The sequence below is a fragment of the Scylla paramamosain genome, chromosome 24, assembly GCF_035594125.1.
Source record: "Scylla paramamosain isolate STU-SP2022 chromosome 24, ASM3559412v1, whole genome shotgun sequence".
NCBI lineage: Eukaryota > Metazoa > Arthropoda > Malacostraca > Decapoda > Portunidae > Scylla > Scylla paramamosain.
The window spans coordinates 12667281-12690935 of NC_087174.1; the positions used below are offsets into that span (position 1 = coordinate 12667281).

The 23655-nt window shown below is 45.2% G+C and overlaps 1 protein-coding gene and 1 long non-coding RNA gene across 2 annotated transcripts in view; one reads left to right on the forward strand and one right to left on the reverse strand.

Annotated features, from left to right (window-relative positions):
- LOC135112913 (titin-like) overlaps nt 1–23655 on the reverse strand; it is a 190835-nt gene that overhangs the window by 100906 nt on the left and 66274 nt on the right. Inside the window, exon 60 of the mRNA XM_064027865.1 lies at nt 481–17169. Within this exon, the coding sequence (XP_063883935.1) occupies nt 481–17169 (16689 nt within the window). The remainder of the gene's footprint in view (nt 1–480; nt 17170–23655) is intronic.
- LOC135112917 (uncharacterized) lies at nt 17670–19388 on the forward strand. The gene is made up of 2 exons (XR_010274609.1): nt 17670–18340; nt 18926–19388. It is a non-coding gene; the product is annotated as an uncharacterized LOC135112917 (long non-coding RNA).

Below are 23655 nucleotides of genomic sequence, written 5' to 3' on the forward strand. Positions count from 1 at the left end.
GTAGGAGGCCTGCACAATCCTTGAACACGCAGACAACGCGCAGGGCGAAACGGTTGGCGTCAGTGACCGAACTTCACGCTGGTGTTATGCAGACCTCTCTTCATCAATTTTCCCTCAACAGATGGAAAAAGATCAGATCATGGGGTGACAAAAACACTTCCTAACGTTACACGTTGCTACACACAAGGTCAATCGGTAGGTAGCAAAAAAAAAAGAAAAAAAAAAGAAAAAAAAACACTTGAAATGCATGCCAACAGTTAAAGCACAAAAAAAGTAAATAAATAAATAATACACACCACACTGTGTTATTCCCTGCGCTGGGTACCACACAGTGACGAGACTCCGTTAAGGTACATCACGAAAAGCAATAAAATGTATTAAGACACAATGAAACACATAAAAGTTAGTGATCTCTGTTATGATAAAATGAAGGACAGAAGTCGAGCGTGAGGCGAGCGTGAGAGCGGCGCAGGACTGTACCTTCCAGCACCAAGTTGGCGATGGTGGTGGCTTTGCCTGCCACGTTGACGGCCTCGCAGGAGTACATGCCCTCATCGTCTTCCGTGGTACGCACAATGGTTAAGGTTGACACTCGGTTCTCGTAGCGAATAATTCTGTTGTGACTGGGAATGATCTCGAAGCTATTGAAGTACCACTTCACTTCAGGGGGTGGGTATCCCTTCACCTCACACTTGAACACAGACTTGTGAGATGGCTTAACTACCACGGGCTCCAGAGACTGTGAGAAAGATGGGGGAATAACTTCAACATCTTTTGGCTTCTGGTGGGCACGCTTAAATGATTTTATGGTTGTGGGTTCCTTCGGGGTCTCCATCTCCAAGATCTCCACTTCAATTTCAGAGAACTCCTCTTCTTCAAGATCCACAGGCTTGGGCTCAAGAGGCTTCTCTGGTTTATCTTCTTTAGGCTTCTTTGGCTTCTTTTTTGGTTTCTTTTCATCCTCTGGTTTCACAAATGGTTCTTGTGGAGGTTTTTCAGGCTCAGGGATTTCTGGTTCGTATGGCTTACCCAGCTTATCTTTAGGAGTTGGTTTGGGTTCCTTTGGCTTGTCTTTCTTAAAGGGCTTGAGCTGAATTTCTTCTTTCTCATCATCTTTAGGAATCCTTCGTCCTCCCCAAGATGGAATCTCTTCCTCCTCTTCTTTATCAGGCTTCTTCCTTGGCTTCTTCGGTTTTGTTTCTTCGTCTTGTGGAATCTTTTCTTCATCCTTTGGCTTTGGAGCTTTTGGCTCTTCTTCTGGCTTCTCTTTGGGTTCAGGTTGAGGTTTGAGAGGCTTCTCAAGATCAACCTTTTCTTTCTCAATAACTTCAGGCTCTCCACGCTCAAATGGCTGAAGCTCAACAGGCTCACGCTCGGGAAGCTCCTTTGTGGGCTTCTTTTTAGGTTTACGAGCCACTTTCTCTTTTTCTTCCTCCTCTGGTTTTTTCTTAGGAATTGGTTTGAGGTGAGGTTCCTCTGGTTCCTTTTCAGGAGATTTTGGCCGACGCCTTCCACGCCACTGTTTATCTTCTTCTTCTGGCTCTTTTGGCTTTTCTTTCCTTTTCCCAAGCTTCATCTTCTTCACCTCTTCTGTCTCAGGCTCTTCCTTCGGTTTCCTCTCATATGGTTTCTTCTCAATCTCCTCTTCCTCTTTAGGTGTAGGAATAGGAATAAATGGCTCATACTTCTCTAGTTTCACAGGCTCCTTGTCAGGAATTTCCTCAGGAACATAAGTCTCATATTCAGGTGGAGGAGTCCAAACCCTCTTTTCTACTGGTGCAGCTTCAGGTTCTTCTGGTGTCTCAACATGATCCAGTTCCACTTTCTCGAGAGTCACCTCTTCTGGCACAAAGACGTTTTGAGAAGCCTTTCTGAGCTTGACACCAAACACTTCAACACAGCCCTCTTCCGGTGCCTGGAACAATTGTGGTCTCTTCTTTTTTGGTTTCTTTGGCAGGTCAACAGGTCTTTCTGCAGGCTTCTCAGGCTTTTCTGGCTGTTCTTTTAGTTCTTCTGGCTCCTCGGGTTTCGTTACCTCTTCCTCTTCAGGTCTGGGTTCTCCAGGAACCTTCTTTTTCTTCTTGGGCTTCTTGTGTGGTTCAAGAGGAATCCTCTCATGTTCAGGGATTTCTGGTTCATATGGTTTACCCAACTTATCTTTGGGAGTTGGTTCGGGCTCCTTTGGCTTGTCTTTCTTGAATGGCTTGAGCTGAATTTCTTCTTTCTCATCATCTTTAGGAATCCTGCGTCCCCTCCATAATGGAGTCTCTTCCTCCTCTTCTTTATCAGGCTTTTTCCTTGGTTTCTTTGGCTTTGTTTCTTCCTCTTCTGGAACCTTTTCCTCATCTTTTGGTTTGTCTTTTTTAGGGACCTCGTCAGGAACCTTTTCTCGATCAGGCTTGCTGTAAGGCTCTAGAGGAGTCTTTTCAGGTTCTGGAATTTCTGGCTCATATGGTTTGCGAGGTTTAGTTTTAGGTTTCTTTTTAGGTTCTTCTGGCTTTTCTTTGTCGAAGGGCTTGAGTATGACCTCTTCCTTCTCCTCTTCCTTTGGTGGAAGTCTCTTTCCTTTCCAAGAGGGTACTTCGGGCTCTTCTTCCTTCTTCTCAGGTTTCTTTCTATCCTTCTTGGGCTTCGTTTCTTCTTCAAAGGAAGGTTCCTTGTCGTCTGGCTTTGGAGCTTTTGGCTCTTCTTCTGGCTTCTCTTTGGGTTCAGGTTGAGGTTTGAGAGGCTTCTCAAGATCAATCTTTTCTTTCTCAATAACTTCAGGCTCTCCACGCTCAAATGGCTGAAGCTCAACAGGCTCACGCTCGGGAAGCTCCTTTGTGGGCTTCTTTTTAGGTTTACGAGCCACTTTTTCTTTTTCTTCCTCCTCTGGTTTTTTCTTGGGAATTGGTTTGAGGTGAGGTTCCTCTGGCTCCTTTTCAGGAGATTTTGGCCGACGCCTTCCACGCCACTGTTTGTCTTCTTCTTCTGGCTCTTTTGGTTTTTCTTTCTTTTTCCCAAGCTTCATCTTCTTCACCTCTTCTGTCTCAGGCTCTTCCTTCGGTTTCCTCTCATATGGTTTCTTCTCAATCTCCTCTTCCTCTTTAGGTGTAGGAATAGGAATGAATGGTTCATACTTCTCTAGTTTCACAGGCTCCTTGTCAGGAATTTCCTCAGGAACATAAGTCTCATATTCAGGTGGAGGAGTCCAAACCCTTTTTTCTACTGGTGCAGCTTCAGGTTCTTCTGGTGTCTCGACATGCTCCAGTTCCACTTTCTCGAGAGTCACCTCTTCTGGCACAAAGACGTTTTGAGAAGCCTTTCTGAGCTTGACACCAAACACTTCAACACAGCCCTCCTCCGGTGCCTGGAACAGCTGTGGTCTCTTCTTCTTTGGTTTCTTTGGCAGGTCAACAGGTCTTTCTGCAGGCTTCTCAGGCTTTTCTGGTTGTTCTTTTGGTTCTTCTGGCTCCTCGGGCTTCGGTATCTCTTCCTCTTCAGGTCTGGTTTCTCCAGGAACCTTCTTTTTCTTCTTGGGCTTCTTGTGTGGTTCAAGAGGAATCCTCTCATGTTCAGGGATTTCTGGTTCGTATGGTTTACCCAGCTTATCTTTGGGAGTTGGTTCAGGCTCCTTTGGCTTGTCTTTCTTGAATGGCTTGAGCTGAATTTCTTCTTTCTCATCATCTTTAGGAATCCTGCGTCCCCTCCATAATGGAGTCTCTTCCTCCTCTTCTTTATCAGGCTTTTTCCTTGGTTTCTTTGGCTTTGTTTCTTCCTCTTCTGGAGCCTTTTCCTCATCTTTTGGTTTGTCTTCTTTAGGGACCTCGTCAGGAACCTTTTCTCGATCAGGCTTGCTGTAAGGCTCTAGAGGAGTCTTTTCAGGTTCTGGAATTTCTGGCTCATATGGTTTGCGAGGTTTAGTTTTAGGTTTCTTTTTAGGTTCTTCTGGCTTTTCTTTGTCGAAGGGCTTGAGTATGACCTCTTCCTTCTCCTCTTCCTTTGGTGGAAGTCTCTTTCCTTTCCAAGAGGGTACTTCGGGCTCTTCTTCCTTTTTCTCAGGTTTCTTTCTATCCTTCTTGGGCTTTGTTTCTTCTTCAAAGGAAGGTTCCTTGTCATCTGTCTTTGGAGCTTTTGGCTCTTCTTCTGGCTTCTCTTTGGGTTCAGGTTGAGGTTTGAGAGGCTTCTCAAGATCAATCTTTTCTTTCTCAATAACTTCAGGCTCTCCACGCTCAAATGGCTGAAGCTCAACAGGTTCACGCTCGGGAAGCTCCTTTGTGGGCTTCTTTTTAGGTTTACGAGCCACTTTCTCTTTTTCTTCCTCCTCTGGTTTTTTCTTGGGAATTGGTTTGAGGTGAGGTTCCTCTGGTTCCTTTTCAGGAGATTTTGGCCGACGCCTTCCGCGCCACTGTTTGTCTTCTTCTTCTGGCTCTTTTGGTTTTTCTTTCCTTTTCCCAAGCTTCATCTTCTTCACCTCTTCTGTCTCAGGCTCTTCCTTCGGTTTCCTCTCATATGGTTTCTTCTCAATCTCCTCTTCCTCTTTAGGTGTAGGAATAGGAATAAATGGCTCATACTTCTCTAGTTTCACAGGCTCCTTGTCAGGAATTTCCTCAGGAACATAAGTCTCATATTCAGGTGGAGGAGTCCAAACCCTCTTTTCTACTGGTGCAGCTTCAGGTTCTTCTGGTGTCTCAACATGATCCAGTTCCACTTTCTCGAGAGTCACCTCTTCTGGCACAAAGACGTTTTGAGAAGCCTTTCTGAGCTTGACACCAAACACTTCAACACAGCCCTCCTCCGGTGCCTGGAACAGCTGTGGTCTCTTTTTCTTTGGTTTCTTTGGCAGGTCAACAGGTCTTTCTGCAGGCTTCTCAGGCTTTTCTGGTTGTTCTTTTGGTTCTTCTGGCTCCTCGGGCTTCGGTATCTCTTCCTCTTCAGGTCTGGTTTCTCCAGGAACCTTCTTTTTCTTCTTGGGCTTCTTGTGTGGTTCAAGAGGAATCCTCTCATGTTCAGGGATTTCTGGTTCATATGGTTTACCCAGCTTATCTTTGGGAGTTGGTTCAGGCTCCTTTGGCTTGTCTTTCTTGAATGGCTTGAGCTGAATTTCTTCTTTCTCATCATCTTTAGGAATCCTGCGTCCCCTCCATAATGGAGTCTCTTCCTCCTCTTCTTTATCAGGCTTTTTCCTTGGTTTCTTTGGCTTTGTTTCTTCCTCTTCTGGAGCCTTTTCCTCATCTTTTGGTTTGTCTTCTTTAGGGACCTCGTCAGGAACCTTTTCTCGATCAGGCTTGCTGTAAGGCTCTAGAGGAGTCTTTTCAGGTTCTGGAATTTCTGGCTCATATGGTTTGCGAGGTTTAGTTTTAGGTTTCTTTTTAGGTTCTTCTGGCTTTTCTTTGTCGAAGGGCTTGAGTATGACCTCTTCCTTCTCCTCTTCCTTTGGTGGAAGTCTCTTTCCTTTCCAAGAGGGTACTTCGGGCTCTTCTTCCTTTTTCTCAGGTTTCTTTCTATCCTTCTTGGGCTTTGTTTCTTCTTCAAAGGAAGGTTCCTTGTCATCTGTCTTTGGAGCTTTTGGCTCTTTTTCTGGCTTCTCTTTGGGTTCAGGTTGCGGTTTGAGAGGCTTTTCAAGATCAATCTTCTCTTTCTCAATAATCTCAGGTTCCCCGCGCTCAAATGGCTGAAGCTCAACAGGCTCACGTTCAGGAAGGTCTTTTGTGGGCTCCTTTTTAGTTTTACGAGCCACTTTTTCTTTTTCTTCCTCCTCTGGCTTTTTCTTGGGAATTGGTTTGAGGTGAGGTTCCTCCATTTCTTTTTCGGGAGACTTTGGCCGACGCCTTCCGCGCCACTGTTTGTCTTCTTCTTCTGGCTCTTTTGGCTTTTCTTTCCTTTTCCCAAGCTTCATCTTCCTGATCTCTTCAGTCTCTGTTTCTTCTTTTGGCTTCCTTTCATACGGTTTCTTCTCAGTCTCCTCTTCCTCTTTAGTTGTGGGCACAGGAATGAATGGTTCATACTTCTCTAGTTCCACAGGTTCCTTGTCAGGAATTTCCTCAGGAACATAGCTCTCATATTCAGGTGGTGGAGACCAAACTCTCTTTTCTACTGGTGTAGGTTCAGGTTCTTCTGGTGTCTCAACATGGTCCAGTTCCACTTTTTCAAGAGTCACCTCCTCTGGTTGGAAGACATTTTGAGAAGCCTTTCTGAGCTTGACACCAAATATTTCAACATTTTCTTCCTCTGGTGCCTGGAACAGCTGTGGTCTCTTCTTCTTTGGTTTCTTTGGCAGATCAACAGATCTTTCTGCAAGCTCCTTAGGCTTTTCTGGTTGTTCTGTTGATTCTTCTGGCTCCTCACTTGTTGGTGCCTCTTCTTCTTCTTCTGGTTTGGTTTCTCCAGGAGCCTTCTTCTTCTTCTTCTTGGGCTTCTTGTGTGGCTCAAGAGGAATCCTTTCATGCTCAGGGATTTCTGGTTCGTATGGTTTACCCAGCTTATCTTTGGGAGTTGGTTCAGGCTCCTTTGGCTTGTCTTTCTTGAATGGCTTGAGCTGAATTTCTTCTTTCTCATCATCTTTAGGAATTCTGCGTCCCCTCCATGATGGAGTCTCTTCCTCTTCTTCTTTATCAGGCTTCTTCCTTGGCTTCCTTGTTTTCGTTTCTTCGTCTTCTGGAACCTTTTCCTCATCTTTTGGTTTGTCTTCTTGAGGGACCTCGTCAGGAACCTTCTCTCGATCAGGCTTGCTGTAAGGCTCCAGGGGAGTCTTTTCAGGTTCTGGAATTTCTGGCTCATATGGTTTGCGAGATTTAGTTTTAGGTTTCTTTTTGGGTTCTTCTGGCTTTTCTTTGTCGAAGGGCTTGAGTATGACCTCTTCCTTCTCCTCTTCCTTTGGTGGAAGTCTCTTTCCTCTCCAAGAGGGTACTTCGGGCTCTTCTTCCTTCTTCTCAGGTTTCTTTCTATCCTTCTTGGGTTTCGTTTCTTCTTCAAAGGAAGGCTCCTTGACGTCTGGCTTTGGAGCTTTTGGCTTTTCTTCTGGCTTCTCTTTGGGTTCAGGTTGAGGTTTGAGAGGCTTTTCAAGATCAGTCTTCTCTTTCTCAATAATCTCAGGTTCTCCACGCTCAAATGGCTGAAGCTCAACAGGCTCACGTTCAGGAAGGTCCTTTGTGGGCTTCTTTTTAGGTTTACGAGCCACTTTTTCTCTGTCTTCTTCCTCTGGTTTTTTCTTGGAAATTGGTTTGAGGTGAGGTTCCTCTGGTTCCTTTTCAGGAGATTTTGGCCGACGCCTTCCGCGCCACTGTTTGTCTTCTTCTTCTGGCTCTTTTGGTTTTTCTTTCCTTTTTCCAAGCTTCATCTTCCTGACCTCTTCAGTCTCTGTTTCTTCTTTCGGCTTCCTTTCATACGGTTTCTTCTCAGTCTCCTCTTCCTCTTTAGTTGTGGGCACAGGAATGAATGGCTCATACTTCTCTAGCTCCACAGGTTCCTTGTCAGGAATTTCCTCAGGAACATAGCTCTCATATTCAGGTGGTGGAGACCAAACTCTCTTTTCTACTGGTGCAGGTTCAGGTTCTTCTGGTGTCTCGACATGGTCCAGTTCCACTTTCTCAAGAGTCACCTCCTCTGGTTGGAAGACATTTTGAGAAGCCTTTCTGAGCTTGACACCAAAGATTTCAACATTTTCTTCCTCTGGTGCCTGGAACAGCTGTGGTCTCTTCTTCTTTGGTTTCTTTGGCAGGTCAACAGATCTTTCTGCAAGCTCCTCAGGCTTTCCTGGTTGTTCTGTTGATTCTTCTTGCTCCTCACCTGTTGGTGCCTCTTCTTCAGGTTTGGTTTCTCCAGGAGCCTTCTTTTTCTTCTTGGGTTTCTTGTGTGGTTCAAGAGGAATCCTCTCATGTTCAGGGATTTCTGGTTCATATGGTTTACCCAGCTTATCTTTGGGAGTTGGTTCAGGCTCCTTTGGCTTGTCTTTCTTGAATGGCTTGAGCTGAATTTCTTCTTTCTCATCATCTTTAGGAATCCTTCGTCCCCTCCATGATGGAGTCTCTTCCTCTTCTTCTTTATCAGGCTTCTTCTTTGGCTTCCTTGTTTTTGTTTCTTCATCTTCTGGAGCCTTTTTCTCATCTTTTGGTTTGTCTTCTTGAGGGACCTCGTCAGGAACCTTCTCTCGATCAGGCTTGCTGTAAGGCTCCAGGGGAGTCTTTTCAGGTTCTGGAATTTCTGGCTCATATGGTTTGCGAGGTTTGGTTTTAGGTTTCTTTTTGGGTTCCTCTGGCTTTTCTTTGTCGAAGGGCTTAAGTATGACCTCTTCCTTCTCCTCTTCCTTTGGTGGAAGTCTCTTTCCTCTCCAAGAGGGTACTTCGGGCTCTTCTTCCTTCTTCTCAGGCTTCTTTCTATCCTTCTTGGGCTTCGTTTCTTCTTCAAAGGAAGGCTTCTTGTCGTCTGGCTTTGAAGCTTTTGGCTTTTCTTCTGGCTTCTCTTTGGTTTCAGGTTGAGGTTTGAGAGGCTTCTCAAGATCAGTCTTCTCTTTCTCGATAATCTCAGGCTCTCCACGCTCAAATGGTTGAAGCTCGACAGGCTCACGCTCGGGAAGGTCCTTTGTGGGTTTCTTTTTAGGTTTAAGAGCCACTTTTTCTTTGTCTTCTTCCTCTGGTTTTTTCTTGGAAATTGGTTTGAGGTGAGGTTCCTCTGGTTCCTTCTCAGGAGACTTTGGCCGACGCCTTCCGCGCCACTGTTTGTCTTCTTCTTCTGGCTCTTTTGGTTTTTCTTTCCTTTTCCCAAGCTTCATCTTCCTGATCTCTTCAGTCTCTGTTTCTTCCTTCGGCTTCCTTTCATACGGTTTCTTCTCAGTCTCCTCTTCCTCTTTAGTTGTGGGCACAGGAATGAATGGCTCATACTTCTCTAGTTCCACAGGTTCCTTGTCAGAAATTTCCTCAGGAACATAGCTCTCATATTCAGGTGGTGGAGACCAAACCCTTTTTTCGACTGGTGCAGGTTCAGGTTCTTCTGGTGTCTCGACATGGTCCAGTTCCACTTTCTCAAGAGTCACCTCCTCAGGTTGGAAAACATTTTGAGAAGCCTTTCTAAGCTTAACTCCAAAGATTTCAACATTTTCCTCTTCAGGTGCCTGGAACATCTGTGGTTTCTTCTTTTTTGGCTTCTTTGCAACACCAACAGGTTTCTCCTGTTCCTCTGTTTTTTCTTTTGGTTCGTCTGCCTCCTCAATCAATGAAGTTTGTTCTTCATCTTCTTCAGTTTTGTTTTCTCCAAGAACCCTCTTTTTCTTCTTTGGTTTCTTGCGTGGCTCTGAAACCTGAGGTTCCGTGCCTTCATATGTTTCCAGTTGTATCTCTTCAGCTTCTTTCTCCTCAGGAATGTCTTTTTTCTTGGAAATAGGCTTTAGCTCTGGTTCCTTCTTTTCCTCCTCCGGTCGCTTTGGCAAGCGCCTTCCTGGCTTTAACCTCACCTCTTCCGTTTCTTCTTCCTCTGTAGGGGGCCATCGCCCTCTCTTAATCTTAGGTTTCTTTCCTTCCTCAATAACAGTCTCCTCTTCGACAGTATGTTGATATTTTTCAATGGTTTGATCATCTTGAGTCTCAAATCTTTCCACTGTCTCAAATGTCTCAGGTCTTTCAAGGTCCACATGTTCCTTTTCAGTTAGCTCCTCAATAACTGTTTCTTCTGTCTCACCGAAGGCATCCCACTGACGCTTCTCCCGCGCAGTTTTCGGCTTCTTGGGCTTCTCAACATGTTTCAGCTCCACTGTTTCGATGGTTTCTTCCTGAGTAACAAACTTTCCAGGAACTCTCTTTTTGGGAGTTACTCTTGGCATTGTAGGCTGCTCCTCTATAGTCTCCTCTTCAGTTGTTTTTGGTTTTGGTTTTGGCTTTGGACGACGTCTTATCAATCTACCATCTGTGGTAACAATTTCTTCAATTACTTCATATTCCGTCTCTGTCTTGTCTTCCACATCCTCAGTCTCTTCAGGAGGCTTCTTCTTGGGAGTTATTTCAGATACTGGAACCTGTTCTTCGGTTATCTTTTCTTGAGTTACTGTTGTTTTTGGTTTTGGCTTTGGACGACGTTTTATTACTCTAGTGCCAAATCTAGTGACTTCCTCTTTAATTATCTCATACTGTGCCTCTGTAGTATCATCAATCTCATGTATCTCTTCGTAGCCATCAATATCAGTTGGTTCCTCTGGCATACCATCTGGCATTCCTTCTTTTTCTGGCTTCTTGGGAAGATCTTGTGCAGTCTTTTCTGGTTCCTGAGTTTCTGTTTCATAAGGCCAGCGAGGTTTGGTTTTGGGCTTCTTCTTGGGCTCTTCTGGCTTCTTCTTTTCGAAAGGTTTCAACTCTACCGTTTCTTTCTCTTCATCCTTGGGTTTAAGTCTTCTGCCTTTCCATGAAGGAACTTCAGTCTCTTCTTCCTCCATTTCTGGCTTCTTTCTTTCTTTTTTGGGTTTGGTTTCATCTTCCACTTCAAACTGCGAGTCTTCTTCTGAAATAGGAACTCTTGTGTCTTTCAGAGGTTTGTCCTTTCTATCAGCCTTTGGTCTCCTAGGCTTTTTCAAAGTGACTTCCTCTTTCTCTGAAACCTGTGGCTCCATGTCTTCAAATGGTTCCAATTGTACCTGCTCACTCTCAGGAAGATCTTGAGGTCTTGTTTTGCCTGGCTTACCAGGTACCATTTCTTTTTCCTCAGGCATGGCTTTTTTCTTGGGAATAGGCTTCAGTTGTGGTTCCTCCTTTTCCTCCTCAGGTCGCTTTGGCAAGCGCTTTCCTGGCTTTAGTCTCACCTCTTCCATTTCTTCTTCCTCTGTAGGAGGCCATCGCCCTCTCTTAATCTTAGGTTTCTTTCCTTCCTCAATAACAGTCTCCTCTTCGACAATGTGTTGATGTTTTTCAGTGGTTTGATCATCTTGAGTCTCAAATCTTTCCACTGTCTCAAATGTCTCAGGTCTTTCAAGGTCCACATGTTCCTTTTCAGTTAGCTCCTCAATAACTGTTTCTTCTGTCTCACCAAAGGTATCCCACTGACGCTTCTCCCGCACAGTTTTCGGCTTCTTGGGCTTCTCAACATGTTTCAGCTCCACTGTTTCAATGGTTTCTTCCTGAGTAACAAACTTTCCAGGAACTCTCTTTTTGGGAGTTACTCTTGGCATTGTAAGCTGCTCCTCTATAGTCTCCTCTTCAGTTGTTTTTGGTTTTGGTTTTGGCTTTGGACGACGTCTTATTAATCTACCATCTGTGGTAACAATTTCTTCAATTACTTCATATTCCGTCTCTGTCTTGTCTTCCACATCCTCAGTCTCTTCAGGAGGCTTCTTCTTGGGAGTTATTTCAGATACTGGAACCTGTTCTTCGGTTATCTTTTCTTGAGTTACTATTGTTTTTGGTTTTGGCTTTGGACGACGTTTTATTACTCTAGTGCCAAATCTAGTGACTTCCTCTTTAATTATCTCATACTGTGCCTCTGTAGTATCATCAATCTCATGTATTTCTTCGTAGCCATCAATATCAGTTGGTTCCTCTGGCATACCATCTGGTATTCCTTCTTTTTCTGGCTTCTTGGGAAGATCTTGTGGAGTCTTTTCTGGTTCCTGAGTTTCTGTTTCATAAGGCCAGCGAGGTTTGGTTTTGGGCTTCTTCTTCTTGGGCTCTTCTGGCTTCTTCTTTTCGAAAGGTTTCAACTCTACCGTTTCTTTCTCTTCATCCTTGGGTTTAAGTCTTCTGCCTCTCCATGAAGGAACTTCAGTCTCTTCTTCCTCCATTTCTGGCTTCTTTCTTTCTTTTTTGGGTTTGGTTTCATCTTCCACTTCAAACTGCGAGTCTTCTTCTGAAACAGGAACTCTTGTGTCTTTCAGAGGTTTGTCCTTTCTATCAGCCTTTGGTCTCCTAGGCTTTTTCAAAGTGACTTCCTCTTTCTCTGAAACCTGTGGCTCCATGTCTTCAAATGGTTCTAATTGTACCTGCTCACTCTCAGGAAGATCTTGAGGTCTTGTTTTGCCTGGCTTACCAGGTACCATTTCTTTTTCCTCAGGCATGGCTTTTTTCTTGGGAATAGGCTTCAGTTGTGGTTCCTCCTTTTCCTCCTCAGGTCGCTTTGGCAAGCGCTTTCCTGGCTTTAGTCTCACCTCTTCCATTTCTTCTTCTTCTGTAGGAGGCCATCTCCCTCTCTTAATCTTAGGTTTCTTTCCTTCCTCAATAATGGTCTCCTCTTCGACAGTGCGTTGATATTTTTCAATGGTTTGATCATCTTGAGTCTCAAATCTTTCCACTGTTTCAAATGTCTCAGGTCTTTCAAGGTCCACATGTTCCTTTTCAGTTAGCTCCTCAATAACTGTTTCTTCTGTCTCACCAAAGGTATCCCACTGACGCTTCTCCCGCACAGTTTTCGGCTTCTTGGGCTTCTCAACATGCTTCAGCTCCACTGTTTCCATGGTTTCTTCCTGAGTAACAAACTTTCCAGGAACTCTCTTTTTGGGAGTTACTCTTGGCATTGTAGGCTGCTCCTCTATAGTCTCCTCTTCAGTTGTTTTTGGTTTTGGTTTTGGCTTTGGACGACGTCTTATCAATCTACCATCTGTGGTAACAATTTCTTCAATTACTTCATATTCCGTCTCTGTCTTGTCTTCCACATCCTCAGTCTCTTCAGGAGGCTTCTTCTTGGGAGTTATTTCAGATACTGGAACCTGTTCTTCGGTTATCTTTTCTTGAGTTACTGTTGTTTTTGGTTTTGGCTTTGGACGACGTTTTATTACTCTAGTGCCAAATCTAGTGACTTCCTCTTTAATTATCTCATACTGTGCCTCTGTAGTATCATCAATCTCATGTATTTCTTCGTAGCCATCAATATCAGTTGGTTCCTCTGGCATACCATCTGGCATTCCTTCTTTTTCTGGTTTCTTGGGAAGATCTTGTGGAGTCTTTTCTGGTTCCTGAGTTTCTGTTTCATAAGGCCAGCGAGGTTTGGTTTTGGGCTTCTTCTTGGGCTCTTCTGGCTTCTTCTTTTCGAAAGGTTTCAACTCTACCGTTTCTTTCTCTTCATCCTTGGGTTTAAGTCTTCTGCCTCTCCATGAAGGAACTTCAGTCTCTTCTTCCTCCATTTCTGGCTTCTTTCTTTCTTTTTTGGGTTTGGTTTCATCTTCCACTTCAAACTGTGAGTCTTCTTCTGAAACAGGAACTCTTGTGTCTTTCAGAGGTTTGTCCTTTCTATCAGCCTTTGGTCTCCTAGGCTTTTTCAAAGTGACTTCCTCTTTCTCTGAAACCTGTGGCTCCATGTCTTCAAATGGTTCCAATTGTACCTGCTCACTCTCAGGAAGATCTTGAGGTCTTGTTTTGCCTGGCTTACCAGGTACCATTTCTTTTTCCTCAGGCATGGCTTTTTTCTTGGGAATAGGCTTCAGTTGTGGTTCCTCCTTTTCCTCCTCAGGTCGCTTTGGCAAACGCTTTCCTGGCTTTAGCCTCACCTCTTCCGTTTTCTCTTCCTGTGTAGGAGGCCATCGCCCTCTCTTAATCTTAGGTTTTTTATCTTCCTCAATAACGGTCTCCTCTTTTACAGTGCGTTGATATTTTTCAATGGTTTGATCATCTTGAGTCTCAAATCTTTCCACTGTCTCAAATGTCTCAGGTCTTTCAAGGTCCACATGTTCCTTTTCAGTTAGCTCCTCAATAACTGTTTCTTCGGTCTCACCAAAGGTATCCCACTGACGCTTCTCACGTACTGTTTTTGGCTTCTTGGGCTTCTCAACATGCTTCAGCTCCACTGTTTCAATGGTTTCTTCCTGAGTAACAAACTTTCCAGGAACTTTCTTTTTGAGCGTTACCTTTGGTATTGTAGGCTGTTCCTTTGTTATCTCCTCTCCAGTTATTTTTGTTCTTGGTTTTGGCTTTGGACGACGTCTTATCAATCTACCATCTGTAGTGACGATCTCTTCAATTACTTCATATTCTGTCTCTGTCTTATCTTCTACATCCTCAGTCTCTTCAGAAACCTTCTTTTCGGAAGTCAGTTTAGATTCAATAATCTGCTTCTCAGTAGTCTTCTCTTCAGTTATTTTTGTTTTTGGCTTTGGCTTTGGACGACGTTTTATTACTCTAGTGCCAAATCTCGTGACTTCCTCTTTAATTACTTCATACTGACCCTCTATTGTGTCATCAACCTCGTAAAATTCATCATAGATCTCAGTAATGCTTGGCTCCTCTGGCATTTCTTCAGGTACCATACCATCAAAGTCTTCTGGTTTACCAGGTTGATGAGGCACATGCTTCAACTGTATTTCCTCTGTTTGTTCCTCTCCACGAGTGATTCTCTTGCCTCTCCATGGTGGGAATCTGGGTTTATCATCCTCTTCTGGTTTCGGCTTTTCTCTCTTTGGTTGTGGTCTGCCATCTGATAAATATTCCTCAGCATCTTGAGGCTCAGCTGGTTCACCATCTTCTTGAGGGGGTTTGTATTTTCTCGGTTTTTTATACGGTTCTTGAGGAACTTCCTCTGTCTCAGGAATTTCTGGTTCATATGATTTACCCAGTTTGTCTTTGGGTGTTGGCTTGGGTTGCTTGGGTTTGTCCTTTTTAAATGGCCTTAACTGTATATCTTCCTTCTCATCATCTTTTGGAATCCTTCGTCCTCTCCATGATGGAGTTTCATCCTCTTTCTCCTCATCGGGTTTCCTTCTTTCTTTCTTAGGTTTCAGCGGTTCCTTCTCATCAAGTGGCTCTTCATCCTCCACTCCTTTTGTATCATCTGGAATGCCATCAGGTACTTTTACTCTCTCAGGCGTCCATGGGAGCTCTCGACGAGTCTTTTCGGGTTCAGGAACTTCAGGCTCATAAGGCCATCTAGGTTTGGTCTTGGGTCTCTTCTTGGGTTCATCTGGCTTCTCCCTTTCAAAAGGCTTCAATTCCACTGTTTCTCTCTCTTCATCCTTAGGTGGGAGTCTCCTGCCTCGCCACGAAGGAGTTTCAGGCTCATCCTCCTTCTTGACAGGCTTCTTTCTATCCTTTCTTGGCTTTGTTTCATCATCCTCTTCAGGTTCTACGTCTTCCTCTGGAAGAGAAGTATCTCTTTCCTCCAATGGTCTATCCTTTTCTTTTCTCTTTGGCTTTCTAGGCTTCTCCAAATCGACTTCCTCCTTTCCTGGGACCTGTGGTTCCACTCCTTCAAATGGTTCTAGTTCTACTTGTTCCCTCTCAGGAAGACTTTGAGGTGTTCTTTTGCCTGGCCTGCTTGGAATAGTTTCCTTTTCCTTCGGTTCTGTCTTTTTCTTAGGAGTAGGTTTCAGCTGTGGCTTTTCACTCTCCTCTTCCGGCTGTTTAGGTAAGCGTCTTCTTGGCTTAAATGTTACCTCTTCCTCTTCCTCTTCTTTTGCAGGCGGCCATTGCCCTTTTCTAATCTTTCGTTTCTTCTCATCTTCTAGCAGGGATTGTTCTTTGGGTTCCCTTTGGTATACACCTTCCTCAGGCTCCTCATCTTCTCTTGGTTCTCTTATTATTTTGTATGAATCAGGCTCTTCAAGTTCCACAGGTTCCTTTTCAGGAACTTCCTCTGGACTGTACTTATCAGTCTCTGGCAATGGACTCCACTGTCGTCTTTCACGTTTAGGTGTTGGCTTCTTGGGCTTTTCTACATGTTGAAGATTAACTGATTCCAGTGTTTCTTCTTCAGGAACAAACTGTTTAGGTACTGTTTTCCTGAGAGGCACCTTAGGTATTGTGAATTCCTCTTTTTGAGGTAGAGGAACTCTTGGTTTTCTTGATTTTGGTTTTTGAAATTCTTCTGCTTGCCTTAGATCATCCTCTTCAATTGTTTCTACATGTTCTAAATGTGCTTGATCATCTAATCCAATATAATCTTGGGGTGTCTTTCTTTTATCTTTGATATCTTTGTCTTTGAGGGCAGGTTTCCCTGGTTCTTCTTTAGTAGTTTCTGGGAGATCTGTATGTGGTTGCAGAGGTTCCTTTCTATCCTTTGAAGGCAGCCTCTTGGTCCTCCATGGCATGGTTCTCGGCTCTTCTTTCTCCTCTGGCTTCCTCTTTTCAAAAGGTCTGAGTCTGGTTGTCTCTCCTTCCTCAGGAGCCTTACGAATTCGTCTGCCAGGCTTCAAGAGCACCTCTTCACCAGGCTTCTCCCCAGGCCTCAGTCTCCTCCTGCGCAAGATTGGCCTTTTTCCTGGCTTAGGTTCTTCCTGATCCTGTGACATGTGTGGTTGCCTCCTCTTCACCATGCGGGACCTACCCCTCTGGCTTGGTTCTTGTCTCGGTGGTTCATATTCTCCAATATCGCCATATTCAGCTTCTGGAATCTCGTCAGAATCATAATCATAGTCTTCATAATATTCATAATAATCTTCCCCATCTTCTTCTCCAAGGTCTGGCTCTTGTTTGGCAATATCTTCAGATGGGAAAGCTTTCCTGTCATCTACCTCCTTTGAAGGTGTCCTCTTGGTTCTCCATGGCATGGTTCCAGGCTCATCTTTCTTCTCCAGCTGCTTCTTTTGGAAAGGCATAAGGTGAGGTTTTTCACCTTCTTCAAGGGGTGCCTTGGGAACCCGTCTGCCAGGTTTCAAATGCATTTCCTCAGGAGTCTTTTCTTCAGGTCTCACTCTCCTCCTTCGTAAGATGGGCCTCTTTCCAGGCTTGGGCTCTGACCCATCCTGAGGCCTGCGTGGGAACTTTCCCTTAACTATGCGAGGCCTTCCCCTCTGACTAGGTTCTTGCTTTGGCGGTTCGTACTCCTCGAGGTCCCAATATTCACCCTCTGGCATTTCATCAGTATCATAATCATAATCTTCGTAATATTCATATTCATCTTCATCATCTTCAAACTGCTGTGGGCTTCCAGGTTCCTCTGATATCGTATCTTGTGCAGTTTTCTTGAGTCCCACTTTGGGAAGTGAATATTTTTCAATTTCTTTTGGTGCAAATGGTGCTGGGGTTCTTTTCAACCTAGATGCTGCTGAGCTTATGTCCTCTGTTTTCTTTTCTGCGAGCCATGGCACTCTTTCTCTCTTCCTTCTTTCCAAATCCTCCTCTCTTCTAGGTGTAAAGCCTCTTCCTGGAATACTTTTGTCCCGACCCGGCCTAGCGGGACTGAGCGAACACCACCTGGCGGGACTCGGAGACTCCCAGCGGCGCCTACGAGACTCCCTCTCCTGAACGCGGTGCGTAAGGCGAGCATGATCCTCCTCCTCTGTGTAAGAACCTGCGGGGAAGTAATCCAGTCATGATCCATCACAGCCGGCGACACAAGTCTCCAAGGGATGCATGAAAGCCGTTGAACACTCTGCCACAACTGATCTGCGTGTGTTGCTCAATTCAGAGTGGCCTCAGTTAGGTGAAGGGCAACCAGTAAATATACACATCTAAAAAAAACAAATGAATGAACGTATAAATAAATTAATTAATTATTCAGTTTAATAATTAAGTTTCCTCTTATGGCAAAGGCTGCATCACCATCTGTGAGTCAACGCTTCACAAACAAATGATTCACAGAGGAACGCCTCACTGGGAGGGACTAGAACCGTGACGTCATCACAGAAAGTCCAAACTTAAAAATGATTCGCAGCGTCCTCACGGGGAAAGCCAATGCCGACACGCGCCGCCCCTCCCACTCTCGCTATTGGTCGAGTGTGGCCACGAGGCCGCTGACGTAGGTGGGCGTGCGTAACGCTATAACTACCCGAGCAACTCCCTCGGCAATTCAGTTTCCTCTCAGCAGTCGTGGTGTGAAGACTCAACAATTCTCTTGGCTCGCTCCTCAATGAAAACTGAAACTGACTCGAGAAAGTTTTAACTTATTCGGCAACAACCTCTGTGTTTCTTCGTCCTGTAAGAGAAGCTGAGTTACAGACACACTTCCTGAAAATAAGAAAGCATTTTCATAAATAGAAAGTCTGCATTAGAAGCTACATAAAGTTCTGCAAGACAACATGCATTAGAGTGATCAAGTGACCGCCAGTACCAGTGTAAAGAAACTATGAAGTAAGAATATTTATCCACAGAGGAGACAGCCGTTACTGTTCGGGAAGACCCAGAGAGGGATTTTATTATTGAGCCAAGAAAAACAAGAGTGGAGTGCGATAGAAGCATCCCGGTGTAGCATAAGTGAAGCAGGGCGATAAGAGTGACAAGTGCCGAGGAGAGGAAGTGTTCAGACTCATGTGGCCAAGATGCAGAGTGCTCTAAATTGATGGCAAGTGCTTTGGCGCCAAGATCATTTAGCCAAGCCAAGTCTCTCAGCGGACTGTGTATAGCGTGTGCATTTGTACTGTTTCTTCTCACAGTGGAAGACAGAAACATTGGTGCAGCAGCTGTTACAAGTTGGCACCGCAACGACTATGGTCTAGGGCAAGTCAGGAGCTTCGCTTTGAGGGGTGAGTAAGAGGTGATTCACTGCCTTTCTTGGCCCATCTGACGTATAGAGGTAGACCCGACACCCAGGCATCTCGAGGCAAAATTAGTCACTTGCCGTATTACCTCATTTGGTGCTGCCTTCCCAAGCCTGGGCGTCGAGCTCCCAGTGCCCTCATAAGGCTCGCCAATGTTGCCGCCACCCCTGCCCTTGAGACTCATTCGAGTGGGTGCCAACGCTCATTTTATCTCATTAGATACGTGGCACAAGTTAATATTTATAGGAAAAGTTTAGATTTAAAAATTATGCCCCATAAAAAAAAAAATATATATATATATATATATATATATATATATATATATATATATATATATATATATATATATATATATATATATATATATATATATATATATATATAATAGTAACCAGTTTTTGGTGCTTGAGTCCATAGCCTAACTCATGTGTATCAGTGGGCGGGGGAGCTCACCCTCTTCAGGTTTAAACAGCTGGGGCCACCAATATCAAGGGTCAGGTATAATTAGCCGCAGCACACTGGCCAAGGGCTGTAAAGCACCACTACCGACCTACACTTTTTTTTCGACAGATTGCAGTTCCGGCAGAGAGGAGCAGCAGGACAGGCGCGCAGATGGCTGGCGGCCCAGTGGCCTCGCCTCGCACACGTACGGATATAACCTCATTATTGTCTAGGAAAAAGTTCCCACCGTCTGTACGTACTTTACATTCCCTGATTACTTAAGGATACATCTTGGTCATATTCAATTGAGTGGTACTCTCGGAACAAGTACATTTATGATATCTTAAATATGCACTTGCATGGAAAGCGAGTCTGAGTTTTGACAGATGCCTGACACGTGCTGCAGCAGCTGGCTCTGAGGCGAGGAAAACCACCTGCTCTCCACTCACGCCGCCGCCCCGCAGCAGGGAGGGAGGCCCCGGCGAGCACCACAGGTAGCATTTGTCTTTGCCAGGTGACAGTAGCCTCAAGGGGCAGGTGTCATCTCATTAGTCAGTGTTATTTTTTATTATCTATTAAATAAACAACAAAGGGATGTGTTTTCTTCCAACCTCATTCCTTCTTTTCTTTTATAAGATGTACAAGCCTTCTGTTCTAACCTCCTACCATCACCACAACCGCCATCTGTCACATGGCTCAGGGATGCGCGAGGTCTTTGCCTCGCAAAGCCTCCAGCTGTGCGCTCACAGGTTTCTAAGTCATAAGGAATGTAGCTGCACCTGACAACCTTGAGCTCGCCACCTCCCAAAAGAGGAAATTTGGCTGCAACATTCTACTCCTTTAATGAAGTAACTTCTTGAACGGTTTCCAAAATATGTCCGTTAAGTCAGAGGCGCTGCAATAGTCGTGAGCCACCAATATAGCACCACCCACTCCGCCACCCGCTGTACTCCACCACAACCTTGAGGCCTCCGAGGCCACCGCAGCATGAACGAGGAACGACTCATCGTCTCGTGTGTGTGTGTGTGTGTGTGTGTGTGTGTGTGTGTGTGTGTGTGTGTGTGTATATATATATATATATATATATATATATATATATATATATATATATATATATATATATATATATATATATATATATATATATATAATGTACATATTCATTTATTTATTTATTTATATATGTGTGTGTGTGTGTGTGTGTGTGTGCATCATGGCTCTACTGGGCTGAGTGAAGCACCACCGCGGTGAGTGGTTGCACAGTTCCCACAGCCACGGCGAGGTGAAAGCTACGTCACCAAGCGGATATCTAGCGCTCTGATCCTCCACCACATAGTTTGTCATGGAACACAAATATTTAGGGCAGAAAGACGTCTTTAAATAGTCATGGATAAAAGGGGACGAAGATCAAGGGGCGCGAGTCGCACCATGACGACAGACTTAGGGAAGGAAGATAGGAGATCATCCTCAGCCTACATCCTTGCCTAGTCCAGGGTGTGACATTTATACCAAGAGTGTAGGAATCAAATCTGAATCAGATGTGTGTTCGTTATCAATTTATCTGGGTCTAGACTCCCTGCTGCCGGGAGGTGGCGGCGAGCCAGCCAACCAGCCGCGGCCTCCCATGGCACCGTAAAAGCAGCTCAGATGCAAGTATATAAGTGTGCGTGTATGTGTGTGGCGGGGGCCTGGGGTGGAGCAAAGAAGCAAAAAAGGAAGACTGAGGCGCGAAGGACAGAGTGGGAGGCGTAAGATGCTGAAAGTTTTAATTAGCTTGAGTTTAGGGAAGACGCTAGGCAAAGACTGTATGTGATCTCTATCAAAAATAAAAATCCTGAGAATAAACATTATGTATGAGTCACGTGTTCGAAGAAGGAGATGAGCTACACAGGTAAGGAAGGGACACCTTGAATCATCGCTGATGAGTAAGTATGACAAAGTACAACATCTGGTGAGGCGAGGGAGCGTCCTCGGACCGTCCTTCAAGGCTCCATCCGCGTAAGGTAGTGTCCCTTTGTGTCAACGTGAGTCATGGGGTGTGGGAGGGAAAGGTGTGCATAAGCTAGGTCACCTACTTAAACTCCTCCACGAGATCCGAAGCCTAACGGCCGAGATATTGCCTAAATATACAACATGACCGACGCGGGGGTGTCTCCTCCCATCTCGCCCCCAGAACACTCTAGACCTGAAAATACTACAAAAGTACCCCACCTCGCCCCTCTCCCACCCCCCCCCGCCACCACAACCGCCTTGGCTCGCCTCTGATTTAGCCCGCTGTATATACACCACACCACCGCCACCACAACGACCCGCTAGCCTCTCCTGCACCTCTGCACCACCACTACTTTTACGTCGCCACCACATCTGCTACCTTCACCTTCTTCGCCCCTCACTACCACAACATTGCGGGCGGGCCACATCTGCCCCCCTCCTCGTCCCCAAAGCTAATTATACACCTCCTCACCATATGTGTTCGCCCTCTACCCTCCTGTCAACCCTGCACACCTGAATACCACCTGACTACACACACGCACTCGCACATATGACAAAGAACTATCACTGGCAGTCTTTATTTGCATTATCAGACTCTCTCTCTCTCTCTCTCTCTCTCTCTCTCTCTCTCTCTCTCTCTCTCTCTCTCTCTCTCTCTCTCTCTCTCTCAGCTGTGAAAACATATAGCTCCACACATGTGCCGCTCCCCTCATACTAAGCTTCCGGTTGCTCTCACCTCGATTCCCTCTCCCTTCCTCTCCCTGCTTTTCTTTCACCCTCCTCCCCCCAATCTGTGCCTCACGCCAACTTTACGCTACAGCAGGCTCGCCAAGGTTAAAGAAATGCTGTGGTTTGTGAAGTTAAATAACAATAAGAGAGAGAGAGAGAGAGAGAGAGAGAAGGGGGAATGGGGGTGACAGTATATGTTGCTGTGGTGGCTTGGAGTATTTTTGTTTCACTGTCGCTGCTTGGTGCGTGTCAGTGTCTGTGCACGTAAGCGTTTGAAGCGTGCGGACAGTGTCACTGGGAACAAACGTTACTCGTGTGTGTGTGTGTGTGTGTGTGTGTGTGTGTGTGTGTGTGTGTGCGTGTGTGTGTGTGTGTGTGTAAACGTTTTACAAGCATTTCACTGAGTCCGGGGAGGGATTTCTGAGGATATGGTTGTTTAAGATCGTGTGTTCGTGAGCGTGTGCGTTAAGGAGGGCATAAGGCAAGGCTTCTGGTGATATCTTTTTACAAACAGGATGCGAGGAAAGTCCCACACAAAGGTAGGACGTGAGGCGCGAGCTATGGGGCGGTGAACATGTATGCGCTTATAAAAATAGACCAACCTTCCTCCCTGCCTGCCTGCCTCGCTATCTCACGGCGCCTGTCGCACACAGCTTTAGCTCTTAAGTCCCTGGCAATACGAGCGATAGTTCCACCAACAGAGCACGGCAAGTCTTAGGGCTAACAGGCTGTGACTCATTCCCACCCATTTCTGCACATTTTAAGAGCGGAAAGTTACGGTGTCTTGTGTTTACGTGAGTCGTGTGTGTGCGTGTGTACATGACAGTGATTACTTGTGGTGTTAAAAGGGCTTTACATCTCGCCCTTTCTGTATGAATGTATCAAATGGATATGTGTTTGGCTTGGTTTTTATATGTATATTTTTCCTTGTCAAGGGCGAAGCTGGTGATGTGTCATGAGAGATAGCGTGGCTCATTTCTAGTGTGACAGACGCGCCAGCTGGAGGCTTCAGTGTCCCCCTCCGTCAGTGCCCCGTGTTTGAGTCATGGCTGAGTGGGCCGCTTTCTCCCCCCCCTCTCTTTCTCTCTCTCTCTCCCCTCACTGACAACGTTTCCATTTCACACGGCAGCTACTTTCTGCTGCTCCTCGTTTACTCACTTCCTCTCACATATGCAGCATGCCACTCTTTTCTTTTCTTTTTTTCTTCTTTTTAAAAATTTCACCTCATAAATAAACATACACTTTTCAACTCTGTGGCTGTCACCTGCACCGGCTGTCTCGGGGAGGCAATGGAACAAAGCTGTATCCATCGCTTCCCCCTCGGGACCACCGGGGCTTCAGCAGCGGTGGTCCCGATACACATTTTAACACATACTAAAATTATTAAAGCTACCACCACCACCACCACCACCAACACCACCACCACCACCAACACCACCACATATGCAGCAGCCAGCCCCCGGGGCAGCTGTTAGTGAGGTACTCGGCCCACAAACGTGGAAAGGTAAACCGTAAGTTTATATCACTGATTGTTTTATTTATGTTTCCCAAGTTTTTGTACATTATAATAATTTGTTTATAAGGCTGAGGAAACAATACAGATGTTGTATGGCAACAGCCAGTCATGCATCCCTTCACCTCTTCGTTATCATACAATAGTAAGGTTTAGTCCCGAACCTCAGAAATATCCAATATATCAGGAGATTGAGCATAGTTTAAACCTCCGCTGGACAGTCAAAACTTTTGTGAGCACCGACACAAGAGAATTTTCTCATCAAGCCAAGTATGAAAAGGGGTTTTGAATAAATGAGTAATACGTTAAGCATACAAAAATATGAGTCTGCTAAGGCCAATAAAAACAGTCCAGGGAAAGTCTATCATGGTAAAACGTTCAGCTAAAAAGACAGAAGATAATAACAGAGCCAACAGTCTATGGTCAAGCACATACAGAGGTCAACTGGCACTACTCGTAAATAATCAAATTGAAAATGGTGCAGCTACTTGTGCCAATGCTGCTGAGCTCGGCAGCGGCGCTGAGGCCGAGCAGTGCCCGCCACGCGCGCCAGACAGTGCGAGGCCCGGCGGAAGGCACGGACCTCAGCAGCAGCAGTATGGATGGAAAGTGACTGTCTGGTGCA